The sequence below is a fragment of the Microcaecilia unicolor genome, chromosome 3 (genome assembly GCF_901765095.1).
Source record: "Microcaecilia unicolor chromosome 3, aMicUni1.1, whole genome shotgun sequence".
Classification (NCBI taxonomy): domain Eukaryota; kingdom Metazoa; phylum Chordata; class Amphibia; order Gymnophiona; family Siphonopidae; genus Microcaecilia; species Microcaecilia unicolor.
Genome location: NC_044033.1, coordinates 413,062,149 through 413,081,333, shown reverse-complemented (window position 1 = coordinate 413,081,333; position 19,185 = coordinate 413,062,149). Strand labels below are relative to the sequence as shown.

The 19,185-nt window shown below is 41.1% G+C and overlaps 1 protein-coding gene across 1 annotated transcript in view; it reads right to left on the bottom strand.

Annotated features, from left to right (window-relative positions):
• Positions 1-19,185, bottom strand: part of ATAD2B (ATPase family AAA domain containing 2B) — a 714,191-nt gene that overhangs the window by 98,190 nt on the left and 596,816 nt on the right. The window contains 2 exon segments of the mRNA XM_030198808.1: positions 1,085-1,222; positions 13,979-14,101. Of these exon segments, the coding sequence (XP_030054668.1) occupies positions 1,085-1,222; positions 13,979-14,101 (261 nt within the window).

Below are 19,185 nucleotides of genomic sequence, written 5' to 3'. Positions count from 1 at the left end.
GTGCCCCTTGGTCTGAGAGTATTTCTCGAGGATATCCTACCCAGGAAAATATTTCTAGCAGGGTAGTGGCAATTTTCTCTGATTCTATGGAAGATAAGGCTACCACTTCAGGATATCTAGTAGCAAAGACCACCACTGTCAATATATAACTTTTCCCAGTCCAACTAGGGATGAGGCCCCACTATATCCACAGCTATTCTCTCAAAGGGCTCACTGATAATGGGTAAAGATTTCAGGGGAGCTTGGGGGTGATCTTGGGTCTTGCCCACTCTTTGGCAACCATCACAGGTGCAACAATAGTCAGCTACGGCTCAAGATACTCGCGGCCAATAGACATTCTGGGTCAATCTAGTGCATGTGCATGTCACCCCATGATGTCCTGCTAGTGGAATATCATGTGCAATCTGTAGGAGTTGTTCTCTGTATGCCCTGGGCACTATAAGCTGCTTGCCTGCTGTCTATGGCCTATTAGGATCAGTCTCTCTGTACAAGCCCCCTTTCCATAGGATTCGATCTTTACAAGTCTCAGTGGCTGGTTAACCAGCCCTCTGCCTCAGGGTTTCCAGGTCAGGGTCAGAGCACAGTGCCATGGCCACAAAGAAACTGAACCAGGCCCAGGGCAGGGCCACTGCTGGGCCTGGGCCACGGCCCCCCACCTCGATTGCTGCCACAGTTGCAATTGAAATACCTTAGCTGGCAGGGTTCCCAAGGCCTCACCAGCAGAAGATGTCTTCCTCCAGGATTTGATTTTCATTTTTTGTTAAGGTACAATCAAAAGAGAATAAAAGGTATGATAAGCAAAGAGAATGGCATAAGCCTGATCCATTTCAACATCCATTACAAAAAAAAAAAAAATAGAAAAAGAAAAATGCTTTGCTAGTACAATAGCCCATTGGTCCAATGAAATGTCAATCTTCAAGTAGAAATATTACCCTTAGAAACTGTAGAGTGACCATTGTACAATATTATACTCTAGGTTTCCAAATAATTTGCACCTGAACAGTGCGTATAAAAATAAATTGCATTCATGATCACTGCATTGTGAGCTCCCTTGAGAGTTGAGAAAATGATTGGAAATACTCACATGCACATTTACTAGTAGAACAATTTCCAATATCCAGACCATTTGCTTGTTTGTTTTGAGATGACTCTTCCACTCCAATTTCTGTATTTCGGGCTACCCAACCATGAGGAACTGTTTGCTCTGCTACTACTGATAAGCCTGCATACACAAGATACGAACACCTATGTAAATAATCCAAGCTGCATAAACTTCTCTTTCAAGAAAAAAACAAACAAACAAACAAACAAACAAACACACACACAGTATGTTATGATTACATTGCAGCCTTCACCTTAATGTAAAGTCCATATTAGATTTTAAAATATAAACAATTTTGAGTTTATAAGGTTATTTTATTCTATTATGCTTGCTGTATATTTGTTGTTTCAAAACGTATCTTATACAAGGCATAAGGGTATAAAGGCAAATATGATAACTGATAGAATTGTGGAAGAAGGATAACCAGTGGGACATGGTCTTACCAGGGTACAAATTATATTGCAGTGATAGGGTGGATCGAATTGGTGGAGGGACAGCATTATATGTTAAGAAGTACAGTAACCCCCCCCCCCCCCCCCCCCCAAAAAAAAAAAAAAAAAAAATTAGAGGAACAGCTGCAAAGGCCAATAATTTACATCAGGCGTGGATGCTGTTCAAAAATACCATCCTGGAAGTCCAGACCAAATATATTCCATGTATTAAGAAGGAAGGAAGGCCAAATGACAGCAGACATGATTAAAAAGTAAAGTGAAGGAAGCTATTAGACCTAATAGAAAATCCTTCAAAAAACGGAAGGATCTAACTGAAGATAGTAGGAAACAGCATAAGGAATGGCAAGTCAAATGCAAAGCGCTGATAAGGAAGGCAAAGAGAGACTCTGAAAAGAAGATTGGAGGCAAAAACATATAGTAAAATATTTTTTAGGTATATCAGAAGCAAGAAGCCGGCAAAAGAATTGGCTGGACTGCTAGATGAGAGGGGTAAAAGGGGAACTCAGGGAAGACAAGGCCATAGTAGAGAGATTAAGGCCCAGACACACAAAACCTAACGAGCCAGCAACATGGTTTTTATACCAGTTTTAGCAGGTTTAGCGAGCAAAGAGTAAAATGAGACATGCACAAAGGGGTTCTCTGAGCTCTTTTCCTATCACAGTAGCAGCTAAAGAAAATGGAATGCAAAGCTATTATAATGAGCTAATTACTATACAAATGTGCATGCAAGGTGATGTACAGCTGATATCTGACCCAATGCACAGAAGCAGTCCCTAGAATTACTGTGGAAAAGTTAATGGGAAGTCTGGAGCTGTCGGTCCTGACAACTCCAGACCTCTCGTTAAATTATAAAGACAACACCATCAGCGTGCTTGAAATTACCGCATCTGATGCCTTCAATTTTAATTCCAACATCGTAACCATCGGAAGCCGTGCACATTATCATTTCAGTATAAAGAAGGAACGGATGCAGTGACATTAATTCGGCCATATCAAATTCCCTCCATGATGTCAAGAAGCTCCGTTCAGCTTTTTGTTTCATCCAGTGCACTCTGTTATGACCAAAGCAAAATGCAGAAACTGACTAAAAATTCCATTTCTGGAATGGCGGGGTCCAGAGCTTTGTGTAATAATTGATTGTATATTCGTTTGCTGGGATTCAGTTTAGAAAATGTTGCTCTCAGCGGAGTTTGAACATTGTCATGATAATGAGAATCCATAGAATAAGCCGATAACACAGTTCCTTCTCATTAAAGGCAAGGATCTGGGAAGTAGATTGGTGCTGTTGTTAGGCAGAGACTAACTCCAGGCTCCCGGCATCAGTGGACCCCCCCTCCCAATCCTCGGCAAGAGAGTGAAGGCTCCTGGCTTGATTTTGAAGGGGGGAAAAAAAGTGATGCCGGCTCTCATACATGTGTATGAGAGCCGACTGTAGCATGTGAACAGTAGCATTGCTTACTGATGGGCTACTCTGTGCATGCTCAGCTGGCCAACTGGCTTCCCCCCTATCGCATGCAAATCAGCTGGGTCGCAAAGCAACGAGCAGCGCATTTGCATGCGATTCTCTTTGGGAATCCATCTGTATTTCCAAATCCGTAATTTTTACCAATTTGAAAATACGAATGGATTCTTAACGTTGAGGAACCATGTCCTCGAGAACGGCTTTGAGAAGTCGCTCCTGCCTCAACATCAGAGAAGCTTCCTCCCCCGACGTCAAGGGAGTGCTGGCTTGGGTGGCAGTCGACACTGGAGCCACACATGGTATCGATGTCGGAGGTTGCACCAGAAGCTGAGGGCCAAGCAGGGCTGTAAAAAGAGGCAGGGTAGATGCAAGCACCCCTGATGCTGATGACCACCATTGCATTAGGCCATCCAGCAACTCAGGAAGGAAGGCCCAGATGCACTCATCGAGGGCCAACACCGGGAAGGCTGGGATGTCGGCTCAGGTGGGGTAGACGCTGGAGCTGGGTCTTGGCTGCTGGGAGACTGGTGCATCGGCACCTCCTGTATGGAGGGGAAATGGTCCTCCTAGTGCCAATGCTTCTCGGGTGCAGAATCCTTCGACGCCCTGGATCTCCTGGCACTATACGTCATGGGTGACCGATGACGATGCATCGTGGCCTTCACCCAAAGCGTGTCACCGAGGCTCCTTGATGCTAAGAACGACAACGAATCCATACGTCACCTCGGGGTCAGGTCCGACGATGGACGGTACCGGAGGTCCTGCACAGCAAGAGGCCTCGAGGCAGGTGGAGACCCACTTGATGCTTCACTGCTCCCAGTGTCTCAAGGTCTAGCAGCAGCCATGCTTACCGACGCTCTCAATGCTGGTGCGAGACGACATTGATGCTGATATCAAAGAACTGGACTTGGCTCCAAAAATGTTCACATCGAGACTCTCTGGAAATCTGGGTCCTCTTCTTCATGCGAAGACAGAGAACACAGTTAGTGGGGATATGGTTGGGCCCAAGACACTGTAGACACCAAGAATGAGTGCCCTTCCCAGAGATCATTCGACTGCACTGGGTACAGCGCTTAAAGCCACTGGCAACCTGACGTGGAAGGAAAAACTTCCTTGGCTAAATTAAATGAAGCAATGGTGCCTGAATAAGGGGCAAGGCACGGCAAAAAACGAAGGGAAAACTCCCAGCTGAAGTCAAAGCCTATATGCAGCTGAATGACAATGAAAAAGAAAGGAAACTTAAAACCGGGCAAAATAAACTAAAAATATAAGGGAAAAACAAAAGAAAACAGGTTCCACAACTGGGAACAAAAGTTTGGACGAAAAAATCACCTAAAGGCATGAAAAACCTCTTTTGGACTGAGCCCTCTCCTCATCGTGGTAGAAAAAGAAGTGAGGAGACTGCACGCGCGGCGGGCAGGAAGGCAAGCTAGTGAGAAGTAAGCTCCCAATACAGACTCAAAAAGAGAGTGGCACACATCCTTGCAATATATCCAGCTGCAAACTATGCAAAAACATTTCACAGGACCTCCATGGTCATTCACAAAGAAAAAATATTCAACATAAAGGAATCCTTCACATGCTCATCTTACAATGTGGTATATATCATTCAGAGTAAAAAATGTGACGAAGGGTGCTACATTGGAGAAACAAGTCAGATGCTAAAGAAGAGATTTAATTTACATAGTCATCATATGAAAAATGCCAGTACCAACCAGGATGTCACCTCTGTGGGGCAGAACTTTACAAAATCAGAACACTGTACCAATGATTTTTGATGTGAATACCAAAAGGAAACTTTAAAACAAACCAGGAACGTAAGACCTTTGAAGTCAGAATAATTAGATATTTTGACACCCACCAGACAGGACTTAAAGATCTGGGTTTTCTAGCCCCTTATAAAACATAAAAATTGTGCTGCTTTGTCACCCTCTTATCACTATGCATATCTCCCTGTCCCTCATCTAACCCACCCTCATCCTATTAGACTGTCACTGAAATGCTTTGATGTTTCACTTATATATACTCAGTGTTTGGCAACAATTTTTAAATTTATAAGCTTAAACTGGTCCAAAATCATAGATTTTCAAAGTTCATTAAACCAGTCAATATTTTTTCTCACTTGTTCTCAATAAATGCACACAGTGTCTCTCAGCTATTTCTTCAAGATGTTCATATATCTAAAGCATTCATATATTCTCATATAATAGTGTCCTCAGTGATGTTCACTGTCCACCACCCTTACAGGCTTTACGTGGCAGTCGGTATATACAAATATCAGCCTCTTCATAGGTACCCCTGAGTCCGACGAAATAAATAAGGTAAGTAATTTGGTCTAAATAAAATTTATATAAAACCTATAGAATGAATGGTGTACCTATGAAGAGGCTGATGTTTGTATATACCGCCACGTAAAGCCTGTAAGGGTGGTGGACGGTGAACATCACTGAGGACACTATTATATGTCTCTCTGTATCAGGTGTTCAGCGCTGCGTGCATCTGGTAGCGCTATACAAATGCTAATAATAATAATAATAATATATGAATGCTTTAGATATATGAACGTCTTGAAGAAATAGCTGAGAGACACTGTGTGCACTTATTGAAAACAAGTGAGAAAAAGTATTGACTGGTTTAATGAACTTTGAAAATCTACCACTTATATATACTGCCATCTATCAACATTTGCTTATTTCTGATCTGACGAAGAAGGGCTACCTTTGAAAGCTAATCAAAAAAATGTATTAAGTTAGTCAAATAAAAAAGGTATCATCTGGGAGGGAGGAGTTTCAAGATGGCGGCACGTTGACTTCGCGGTTAACTCTCTCTTGTGAACGCTGCAAGAAAAACTATTATTCCTCAATTCAAAAATGCCTCACACAAAACGAAACGGTATGGTCAGAGCCTTGGCCTCATCGGCCAGAACCTCCTCGCCCTTGCAACGAACCATTGAAAGTTTTACCGTGAGGACGCCAGACCAGAATGTCAGGAGGAGCCCTGCTGTCTCATTGGGAGGAGACCTTCAGGACTTAGGGCTAGATGTTACCTTATCGCCCCCGGTTCTCAATCCACTGCCTCCACTCGTAGGACCTCTCTCCCAGCTGGAGATTCCTCAATCGGATGTCGATGTAGGAGGAACTCTAGAACGAGGCACTGAGGAGAGTCGAGCCAACGGAGGTTTGGGACCTTCGGGCCTACAAACTCAGCCTAGAGCTTTATTAACAAAACCGGAGACGGTAACACTCGAGAGCATTTGGGAAACTCTCTAACAACTTGATACCAAACTGACCAACTCAACAGAAGAAATTGCCACTTTAGTGAGTACTATCGATACATTTTCTAAATCTTTAGATGATATCAAAAAAAAGACTCCTATAATCAAACGGTTGAACTTAAAGAAGAGGTGAAAAAATTACAAGAATATTCAACAGCGTCCATAAAAGATAAAAAACCTGATTCATAGAAAAATTGAACAGATTGAAAACTATAATCGAAGACTGAACTTACGCCTCTTAAATTTTCCTAAATTTACGGGGACTTCTCCTCTAGACGCATTTAAAAAATACCTGATGGAAGCTTTGAAATATTCCCCTGAACTTATTCCTCCACTTAATCATATATACTGTATTTCAAATAAGAAAAAAAAACAGATTTAGATCTAGACATGGAGTCACAGACAAAAAGAAAGGATGTTTTGGCAATAGGTACCTCATTTTATCTTAATTACCCTTGCAAATGTGTAATAAAATATCTAGGGTTTAAATATATCTTCTTCGATCCAGAACATTTAAGAACTTTTGTAAATAATAAAAGGTTGGAAACAGTTTGATAACAATGATTGAGATTTAGTTTGTGAAATATGTCTGAGCCAAGTGTTAAGCAATATTCAAGAATTTATACCTAAAGTTTATCTCCTGAACAATGCCTATACTCCTCCCTTAATTTAGTGGTCTAAAGACCACTAATACTTTTCCTATATTCTTTTTTCTTCATTTTTATTTTTTGCTGTAAATTGCAGAAATGTTTAAGTCTGTTTTGCTCGTCAAGTATTACACTTGTAAAGTTAATTATAAATATGCAAAAAAAAAAAAAGGTATCATCTTATTTTCTTCTCCATGTTTTGTTTTATTTTATTCTATTTCTACTGATTACCTTCAGTGAACGTGTAATTAAAGTCTGGAACTTGTTGTCAGAGAATGTGGTAAAAGAAATTAGCTTAACAGGGTTTTAAATAGATTTGGATATCATCCTAAAAGGAAAGTTCATAAGTCATTATTAAGATGGACTTGGGGAAAATCCACTGCTTATTTCTGGGAGAGTTCTGCACCTCAAAACACAAGCTAAGTTGAGCTGGTTTTACGAGTATAATTACTGACTTGTCGAGTTATCAGACTGTTTCACTGTGAAGCTCCAGTTGAATATGCAAATATTAAGCTTAGCTGTATATTAGATATAGAAAGTAAGATAAAAGTTTTAAAAAGTTAAAAAAATAGAAACTAAGGAGGTTGGTAGGGTGAGTCGGTGATTACAACTGTCGCAAAATAGGGGCATATAAGTATCGTGCCTGAACCCCAGCGACTTATGAGACTCCCCTACTTCTAATTACACTATGCTGATCAAATTTGTATATGAGTTCTACTAAATAGAGAAAGGTATTTCTGGGATAAGCAGCATAAAAATCTATTTTACTGTTGTGGGATCTTGCCAGGTACTTGTGACCTGGATTGGCCACTGTTGAAAACAGGATACTGGGACTGATGGACCTTCATTCTGTCCCAGTATGGTAAAAGCTTATGTTCTTATGTAGAATACAACTCCTAGGGGAGGAGGGTGGCGATGTAAGAATGCATGTTCTGTTGTCCTCAGGGAACTCCTACTACAGGAGAGTAATTTCGTTTTCTCCAAGGACAAGCAGGACATCATATCACACCTGGGAATCCCTAGCTACCACGCTGTCCAAAACCAAACCAACAATTAAAAAAAAAAAAAGGGAAAAAAAGAGCAAGGAGCTAGCATGGCTGAGATCATCATTTTAAAATTTTTTAAAACGTTTCTTTTCTTGGGTGGGGGGAATGGGGGACGGACAGCAGGGGGTGGCCTGTTAATTAGTGGAATGGTGGAATAGCTTAATGGTTAGTCCTCTAGGGACACACAAAGTACCTGCATATAATGAGTACAGCGCTGTGTACGTCTAGAAGCAATATAGAAATGATTAGTAGTAGTAGCAGCAGTAAAAGTAGTAAAAGAAACAAAAATGGACCTGCAGAAAGGACTTAGATTCCAGACCCCAAAGAAATCCTGAAGGACTGACTTATCAAACCTCAGTAAGGAGATATGAATGTATAGATAGAAAATCGCATTACAGCTTTGCAAATATCCTCTATGGAAGCTGATCTCTGGTGGGCTACTGACATAAGTACATACAGTGCTTTTTTTGTGCCAGTACAGCGTACCGGCACTTTTTTCCCCCAGGGCCAGCTCACCTGCCCACCCTCAGCTCCTTGACAGCCTTGCTTTCCTTGCTCACCCTGCATTTAAATCTTTTATTTTATTTTTTACCTTAAGTCGCGGCAGCAGTGGTGAAAGCAGCAGGCTCGCCTCCAGCCTTCCCTTCCCTCTCAGTGTGCCAACTTCCTCTGATGTAGTTTCCTGTTTTCGCAAGGGCTTTCACCACTGCCGCTGCAACCTCAGGTAAAAAAATAAATAAATAAAAGATTTAAACGCAGGGTGGCAGGAACAGAAAGGAAGGCTGTCGGGGAGCTGAGGGTGGGCAGATGGGGCTGGGGTTGGAACTGGAACTCGACGGGGGCTGAAAAGGAGGGAAGGTGGAGGCTGGGGCGAGTCACTGGACATGGATTGGATGGGGCAAAGGAGAATCGTTGGACATGGAGGAGAGGGCAGGGGAGAAAGAAGAAATCACTGGGCATGGATGGTTAGGGGAGGGCAAAGAAGAATCGCTAGACAGAGGGGAGGGAAGGGGAGAGAGGAGAATCATTGGACATGGAGGGGAGGGCAGGGGAGAGAGGAGAATTGCTGGACATGTTTGGGAGGGGAGGATAGGCGCAAAGGTGAATCGTTGGACATGGATGGGAGGGAAGAGAGGAGAGTTGCTGGACATGGATGGATGGAGGGGAGGGCAGTAGAAATGCTGGACATGGATAGAGTGGATGGCAGGGAAGAGAGGAGAAATGCTGGAGGGAAGGAAAGAGAAAGGAAGGAGATGCACACGGATGGAGGGGAAGGGAAAGAGGAGAAATGCTGGACATAGATGGAGAGGAGGAAAGACAGATGCACATGGATTTAGGGGAGAGAGGAGAAATTCTGGACATGGATGGAGGGCAGGAGAGAGAGTTGAAAGGCTGGACATGGATGGAGGGTAAGGAAGAGAGAGGAAGTGAGATGAACAAGGATGGAGGGGAGGAGAGAGGAGAAATGCTGGACATAGATGGAGAGAAGGAAAGACAGATGCACATGGATTTAGGGGCGAGAGGAGAAATTCTGGACATGGATGGAGGGGAGGGGAGGGGAGAGAGTTGAAAGGCTGGACATGGATGGAGGGAAAGGAAGAGAGAGGAAGTGAGATGAACATGGATGGAGGGGAGGAGAGAGGAGAAGTGCTGGACATGGATGAAGGGGAGAGAGGAAAAATGCTGGTCATGGATGGATGAGGGAAGAGAGAGGAATGAGATGCATAAGGATGGAGGGGAGGGAAGAAAGAAAGAAAGAGGAAGGAGATGTATACTGACGGAGATGAGGGAAGGGGAAAGAGAAGAAAAACTGCACATGGATGGAGAAAATAGGCAAAAGCTGGATCTACTCTATACCTCCTCCAGTCAAGTCTGTGGAGGACCCAGCTTTTGCCTATGGATGTAGGGCAAGAAATGAAGAAGAAAGGACGAAAGTAAAGAAAGGAAGCCCTGGAAACAGAGTTAAGGGAAAAGATAACAGCAGAATCTGAGACTGGAACGAACATGATCAGAAAAACAAAGTCACCAGACAACAAAGGTAGAAAAAATCATTTTAATTTTCATTTTAGTGTTTGGAATATGTCCAATTTGAGAATTTACATCTGATGTCCTATTTTGCACTGAGTATACTGGAGCTGTGACAGCTTACAGAAATTATTTATAATGAAAAAAAATCACAAGTTAATTTTTTCTCCTATACTGGTATAGTATTTTCAATGATTCTGTTGATATGCGCCATGGCTGGTATAAAAGGTGTGGCTACCACAGGGGTGGGGCCATAGATGGTGACCCCGCCCATAATGAGTACTGGTACCTTTTTTCCTACAAAAAAAAGCACTGAGTACATATATAAGTACATAAGTACTGCCATACTGAGACAGACTGAAGGTCTATTAAGCCCAGCATCCTGTTTTCAACAGCTGCCAATCCAGGTTACAAGTATCTGGCAAGATCCCAAAACAGTACAATGTATTTTATGCTGCATATCCTAGAAATAAGCAGCGTATTCTCCCCAAGTCCATTTTAATAATGGCTTATAGACTTTTCTTTTTGAAAGCTAGCCAATCCTTTTTTAAACCCCGCTAACTGCTTTTACTTCATTCTCTGGCAACAAATTCCAGAGTTTAATTACACGTTGAGTGAAGAAATATTTTCTCTGATTCATTTTAAATTTACTATTTTGTAGCTTCATTGTGTGCCCCCCAGTCCTAGTACTTTTGGAAACAGTAAACAAGCGATTCACGTCTACCCATTCCGCTCCACACATTATTTTATAGACCTCTATCATATCTCCCCTCAGCCATCTTTTCTCCAAGCTGAAGAGCCCTAGCCATGGCTCTTATGTTATGAGCTGTGTCATTACTCTCCAGATTCAGGCCAGTCTGGGCATAAGGAGATGCAATCTTCTAGCTAACTGAATAGTGTGAATTTACCAAAGGTAGCCCTCAACCTGTTGGGATAGAAAAAAAAAAAGCTGGGAGGATTGGTTATAGGTTTTATTTCACTCCAGATACAAGGCCAAGGCTCTCTTGCAGTCCAAAGTGTGTACTTTCACTTTGATGGACATGAAGTTCTGGGAAGAAAGTTGGCAGAACTACTGACTTGTTATGATAGAACTATGACACCACCTTAAGAAGGAAGTTAGGATGTGCGCGGAGAAATACTCTGTTATGATGGAATCTTGTGTAAGGTGGATCAGCTACTAGGCCTGGAGCTTGCTGAGGGCTGAAGTGACCGCCACAAAAAACTAAACCTTTCAGGTCAAACACTTCAGATGATAGATGTTAAGCGGCTTGAAAGGAGCTTTCAGAACCCATGCCACTGAGGGGGCTTCATGAGGGGGGGGGGGAGAGATTAATTATATTACCTTCCACATAGTGATGGTACATGCCAATTGCACTAACGTGAATCTTTATGGAATTGGTTTTAAGCCATAGAAACAAGGAGGAGCATTTCTGATATGATGTCTATGTACAACTTTGGACGTTTTGCTAAAAACGTCCAAGATTCAATTGGGGAATATAACCATTTTCAAAACAGAAAAACATTTATATATATTTTTTTGAAAACGGCTATTTCCTAGATGCTTTTGTGCTCTGTGCATTTATGTTGGAAAAAAAAATCCAGATGAAAAACGCACAAAATAAAGCCATTGGGGTGTAGGAGGAGTCAGCATTTTTAGTACACTGGTCCCCTGACATCCCAGGAAAGCAATAAGGGGCATTGCAGTGCACTTCATAAAATGCACCCAGGTACACATCTCACCAATGCTCCCTTATCTTGTCTGCTGAACCCCAAAAACCCACTACCCCGAAATGTACACCACTACCATAGCCCTTACGGGTGAAGGGGGCACCTGTATGTGGGTACAGTGGGTTTCTGGTGAGTTTTGGAGGGCTCACAGTTTCCTCCACAAGTGTAACAGGTAGGGAGAGTATGGGCTTGGGTCCACCTGTCTGCAGTGCACTGCACTCACCACTACACTATTCCAAAGACCTGCATGCTGTTCTAATGGACCCGAGTATAACATCTGAGGTTGGCATAGAGGCTGGAAAGTAATGTTTTAAATCACATTTTTGGGAGGGAGTTAGTGACCACTGGGGGAGTAAGGGGAAGACACCCCGATTCCCTCCAGTGGTCATCTGGCCATTTAGGGCACCTTTTTGTGCCGTATTCGTTATAAAAACAGGTCTAGCTTAAAACGTCTTAGGGTTAGTCTTGGGCGGTTTTGTTCTGTTCCATTATGGCTGAAAAACATCAAGTGTTAGGAATGCCCAAATCAAACCCTTAACACGCCCCCTTGTGATGTGAACGCACTTCTGACTGACTTCATAGTTTTGAATATACTGATTTGGATGTTTTTGTGAGAAAAACATCCAAATCCAGATTTATGCCACTCTTTGGCCATTTTTCTCTTTTGAAAATTTATTTATTTATTTACGGTTCATTTCTACCCCACATTTTCCCACAAATGCAGACACAATGTGGCTTCCATGAATTACAAAAGTTAAGAGATACAGCACATGAATTTAGCAGTAGAATAAGGATAAAACGTTAGCAGCAATTAGGATGGCTAAACAGCAGAATTACTAATGGAATACACTTATTCAAAAAGGTACGTTTTGTTTATCTGCAGTACATTCATCAGATTCTGAGTTCAATTGGACAGAGCTCTGCCGTCGGGGAAATGTTCCAAAAATCTGCCCAAATCTTCTCTCTTTTATAGGCACAAGTCTTAATAGAATTCACTGTTTATTGCACAACCTCTGCATTAATTTTTAATTCCTATCCGGTCAGATGCACATCTCAACCCATCTGTTCTTTCCCTTTTTAGCTTTTACAAGACTTTGCAACATCCGGTCAGATGCCCATCTTAGCCCATCTGTTCTTTCCGTTTTAGCTTGTACAAGACATTGCAATCTTTCCGCTCTTGTATACATCTTATTTATTTTTCTTTTTTTTTTGAAAAATATCCTAATATCTTAATATATCAGTTTCACTTCTCATAATCTGTGTGCCATCACATAGAAAAACAAACCCTATTTTAAAAACCAAACTTTTATCCATTTTTATCCATTTTTCCTACATTATAGGTGCTACATTCTATTAGAAACTTGTACCTGGTTTTGTCAAGACTCATCATTCAGACCTGCTTTTGCAGACTTTCAAATGTGAGGCCATTAGCTTGTTATCAGGCCTTGTCAGTGCTTTTCTGCTGTGTAAAGCTATGTAGCTTCGCCCACCACCATTCCAGTGGATAGGTCTCAAGCTAGAACACATATTAACAGTTTTCAGCAGCTTCTTGAAAAGAAGGTGGTCAGTTTGCAATTTTAGATACAAGGGAAGAGCGTTCCAAGTCTTCGGGCTGGAGTAGTGGAAAGTAGAGGCAAAAAGAAGCTTATATTTAACACCCCTACAAGATGGATAATGTAGTTGTAAAAAGGTGCGTACAGCATTTCTAGGTGGGAGATCTATTAGAGGAATCATGTATTCCGGAGCTAAGCCGTAGATTATTTTATGTGTCAGAGTGCAGATCTTGAATGCGATTCGTTCTCTCACAGGTAGCCAGTGTAGATTGAAACGTAGGGGCTGCGCAGGAACCATGCGCGGTTTGCCCAAGATGAGTCATGCAGCAGTATTCTGGGCAGTCTGGAATTTCCTCAGTAGATGCTCCTGAGCCCATAAGTGATCTGCAACTTGCTACATGGCAATGGAATTGATTGCCAGTTGAATTTAAACAGCCATGAGGGTTTTAGGAAATTTCATAAACAGTTAAAAGCTTATTTCTTTACGAAGGCCTTTCATTTACTTTTTAGTGTATTTGATGAAATTTTAGGTATTGATTTGTTTTAATGATTGTGAATTGTCTATTTATGTTTATCTGTTTTATGTTTATTATTGATGTTTACTGTAAACCACAGTAAATGGTTTTTGACCAGTTCTGTGGTATATAAGACATTTTAAAAGTAAATAAATAGAATTAATTGCAGTTCACCTCTTTTTCTTCTGGTCTCCTTGATTTCTTCACAAAGTTTATTAAACTCTGGATCCAACTCAGCAGCAATGATGGCATGTGCAGTGTCTTTCAGAGTACAAGCTCTGTGCCTTATTATTTTATCTAGAAAACAAATGAAAATAAGTCTTTCAGCACGACAACTGAAAATGCTTAATTTCAGCCTGTACCGATTAAACTTTCATTGGCAACTGCTACATATCCTAAAATAATGTTGTCAAATAGATATGCTCCAACACTACCATAGCACGTACACATCAGATTAGATAATCAAATGTCATTGTACATACACAACATAGCTATTAGTCACTAAAGGATAGTACAATACATTTAGTCCCATTTTTTTATTCAGAAAAAATTAAAAAAAGAATATGGATACAGATCATAACAAAAGGATACACCACAAAAACTTACTGGTAATACCAATGTACTAGAATTATCGGTGAAAACACTTAGTGCTAGACAAACAAAAAATCAGGAGGAAAAAGACCTCATCAGTCTGTGGTACTTAAATTTTTTTTTACGAACATACTATCTCACAGATGACAGACTAATCATAGGTCAAAAACATCTAAACTCAGCAAACGTTATTAAACAAATGTCCACAATAAGTTTTTAAATTTTTGAATTTTTCAATAGTTTTGACTTTTCAAAATTTTCAGTGTTTAAATCTCTTTTCAAAAAGCACACATCTTTCTTTCTGAATTCTAACGGGGCCTCGTTTCACACGAGGTTTCTTCAGGAGATCAAAATGTGCTCAAACTCCATGGCTTTCTTTTCTGAGTGTTTCAACCACTATTCTAGTACACTGGTGTTACAGCGCATAATAGCCATATAAATCTATAAAGCTGCAGAGAAGCATATACAATAACAAAAATACTAAACAGTAAAAAATATCCAAGAAGAAACACTACCGGTAAGGCAATGCACTCTCAAGTGGCCATATTAGCCTACCTGCAAGAAGTGGTCTATACTACTGTTTCATACTATCAGTTAGAAAATGTTCTACCAACACCACATCATACAGCATTTATGAGAGAAGGGTTTCCCTTCTGTAATAATGTTTTCACATTGCCACCAAAAGTATACATTGAGCACAGAATTGTCCTTCTAGTGGTGCTATGGAAAATTGAATTTGGACAAGTTCCATTATATATGCTTTCTTTTGTGCATTACTCATTGGCAAACTATTCATATAACTTTTGAAAGCTGGCATTACTTGATTTCTTGAGTCCTCGAGATATTACTTTAAAGAAATGTTTTAATTATCTGTTTGCCTTTCAAGCTGCTAAATTTTGGAAATTTATACAAGTTAATTTACAACTTATTACTAACTATATTATGTTTAAGAAAGGCTTAAAGACATTGTTTCAGATCTATGTGACTAAGAAATAACTGACTGCACTTACCTTTATTATCTATTTTTCTCTTATGATACTGTTTAGGTTCAAGTACATCTTGTAATCATTTCCTATTGTGTTCTAGAATCTTGCTGTAATCCGCTGTGGTTAATATGGGAATTTTTAAGTGAATCAACTATAATTGTAATTACTGCACATTGTGCTATAGCCAAAAAATGTCTAAAATTCTCACTTGCAAAGGAATAAGTTCTATATTTGGGGTACTAGATTTCAACATAATAATTGCTTAGGTTATCTCCCCCATCAACTGAAATTTTGCAGAAATAGTCTCATACTTTCTTACAAAAGATATTGGTATGCAAGCAATAAAAACAATATGTGAGCTAGAGTTCCTTTTATAAGTACGCATGACCAGCAATTAGATGTGGATGTAGAAGCCAAGATTGCATTATATACTTTGAGCAGCATCTACAACGCATGATGATTAATCAAATATACTGACTGAAGAGTTGCAACTGATGACACTGCTTAATTCATCGTGTCGCAAATATGCGCTCCATTGCTTTCATGTTAAACTGACTTCCGACTCTTCCACCCACACAGTTTTGAGACTAACTGCAGAGTGCATAGTTCAACTGTGAAGCAAATGATAAATTCCAGATGCCTTGTGACCAGTGGTTGATAGTAGATTCGCATAGGAGACCAAGGGTGGGACCTGCCTTGAAGAGTTTTGCAGTTCAACACCCTATCTCAGACAATGGCACAACTGTAGGAACTTAAAATATTGTGAGGATGGCAGGTGAAATGTATCCCTAATTTTTTCAAAACCAGCGAGCTTGCCATCATAAAATAGCCGATCAAGTGTCTAAGCACCATTGTTGCCATAATGGTCATGTAGTAGTAGTATGCTGGTTAATCCACATGTGTGGATTCTGTCTAATAGGTATGTATACAGTTGTACAACATGGCACCTCTGAATGAATATCAGAGTCCTTTAAACTCCTATGAGGTTGCTGAAAAAAGCCAGTTATCGTGCAGCTGAGAGGAAAGATGCATACCAGGGAAACAATGTAGAGGAATAGGCACTGCTGAACTCTTTTCAAAGACCAGCCATCATGCTGGCATGTAAAGGTATGAGTTTGTGCACCATTTCAAAGCCTGCTAACAACAACAACAACAACAACAACAACAACAACAACAACAAAAAAGCCTTATTTTAAAGAAGGAAATCTGTAAAGGCCACCCCATCTGTTCTTATTGTTTTAATTTTTAGCTATCTTTGGGGGCTTCTGCTGCCAAAGAAAGGAGTGAAAAACAGAATCCGACTGCTTGTAATAAGTGAGATTAGTCAAGGAGGGCAACATACTTAATAATTGGAGTTGGAAGAGTGGCCTAGTGGTTAGGGTGGTGGACTTTGGTCCTGGGTAACTGAGGAACTGAGTTCAATTCCCACTTCAGGCACAGGCAGCTCCTTGTGACTCTGGGCAAGTCACTTAACCCTCCATTGCCCCATGTAAGCCGCATTGAGCCTGCCATGAGTAGGAAAGCGCGGGATACAAATGTAAGGAAAAAAAAAAAAATATATATATATATAAAATTAACCTTAGGGGCAAGCACCATGTTAATAGACTCCAAGCATCCACACCATAACAGATGAAAAGGGGATCAATGCACAATAAGATCACTAGCTAGCCACAGAATTCTGTCACAGGCACTAGTTAATGTTGTCCTTATGTCACTGTAGAAATAAGAACCTAAATATTTCAACCTGGAGGAGGTGGCCCAGACAAACCCAAACCTGTCCGTAATGCAAAGTGGAAGAGAGGGGATATGATAGAGACAATTAAATATTCCTTTGGCATTAATGCACAGAAGGCAGTGAAAGGGCCTAAATGAAGTTAAAAAGTTGTAGGCTCAGGGGTAATCTAAGGAAAACCTTTTTTTTTTTTATTACAGAAAGTGTGGGGGATACATAGTGGATGGGCAATTTGGCATTTATCTGCAGTCATGTTTCTATAACAATTCAGTTGAAAAAAATTCTATTTTTGCATGCTCATTTTATAAACTGATATGAGAGAATAGGCCTGTACTATTACAATAAAGGTAGGCATATATAGTAAGGTCAAGATTTGTACCATACAATAGTAAATCATCTATCTACTATTGTATGGTACTACTGCATAAGCAGAGATCTTGATTTCCATGGATCCAATATGTAAGCCACATATATCAGAATTCTGACAAACTGCCAACAACAGTGTTTTTATTGGTATGTTAAATAAGACACACAAGAGGGGAGCAACTCCGACACATCCCCCTCTGCAATGTAAAAGGCTCAGATAGGGCCTGGCTGACCAGAATTCTGGACTGAAGCTGAGCATATACGAATGATATCTTATTTAAAAAGCCTTGCAGGCAGCCAAACCATTTCATGGTTGTCCACAAAAAGGACCATTCTGCATGACTGAATGCATTTTTGGCCATCAATCTCAAGTGCAAAAGCAGGGCTATCCAAGGTTTTAAAGTATTAAATCATATGATGGAAAAGCCTTTCACTGTCTGTTATGCATCTTGCAGACATAAAACTAATTTGGTCCTTATAGATTATCGTAAGTAGAATAGCACTTAATCTGGTTGCCAATATTTTGGTATAAACTTATAATTTGCATTTAGTAAAGAAATAGGGTGATAATTGGCCATTTATAAGGGATGCCTACCAGGTTTTTAAAAAAAACCACTATCAAAGCTTCTCCAAGACTCCTCAAAGAGGCAGCAGTGACCTCAAACACCTGAAAGAAACATGGAGGGGCATTTTTGATATGATGTCTAAGGTAAAATTATGTATCATACCTGATAATTTTCTTTCCATTAATCATAGCTGATCAATCCATAGACTGGTGGGTTGTGTCCATCTACCAGCAGGTGGAGATAGAGAGCAAACTTTTGCCTCCCTATATGTGGTCATGTGCTGTCGGAAACTCCTCAGTATGTCGATATCAAAGCTCCATCCGCAGGACTCAGCACTTAGAGAATTACACCCACGAAGGGACACTCTGCCCAGCTCACCACCGCCGAAACGGGGGAGGGGAATTAACCCAGCTCATCCCCACACAAGTGGGGGAGGGGAATCCGTCCAGCTCATCCCCGCGGAGCGGGGGAGGGACACCACACCCGCCGATGCGGGGGGATCTGGCTTATCCTGCAACCGCAACCGCGGGAGGAGCTGACTGACCCTAACATCGCCGAAGCGGGAGGGGTACAAAGCTGCCCTACAGCCGCACGAAGCGGGAGGGAGTGCCGGCAGAATTTAAATCTCAATCCAGCCCCGTAAAACGGAGGAGAGAGGAATGCAGCAGCTCACTGTAACACAAACTCGTCTCAACTCTTGAAGAATCCAAGTGAAAAAACTTGAACACGAAGTCTTTCTGAAGTAACTGAAGACTAAACTTGAACCTGAAATGCAACCAGAATATAAACAGTACAGATATCTGGGAGGGGCTATGGATTGATCAGCTATGATTAATGGAAAGAAAATTATCAGGTATGATACATAATTTTACCTTCCATATCATCAAGCTGATCAATCCATAGACTGGTGGGATGTACCGAAGCAGTACTCACCCAGGGCGGGATATTGAAATCCCTGACCTCAACACTGAAGCTCCAAACCGGGCCTCCGCCCGTGCAGCCACAGTCAAGCGGTAATGCTTGGAGAATGTATGAGCCGAAGCCCAAGTTGCCGCCTTGCATATCTCTTCCAAGGAGACGGACCCGGCCTCTGCCATCGAGGCCGCCTGAGCTCTAGTGGAGTGAGCCTTCAGCTGGATA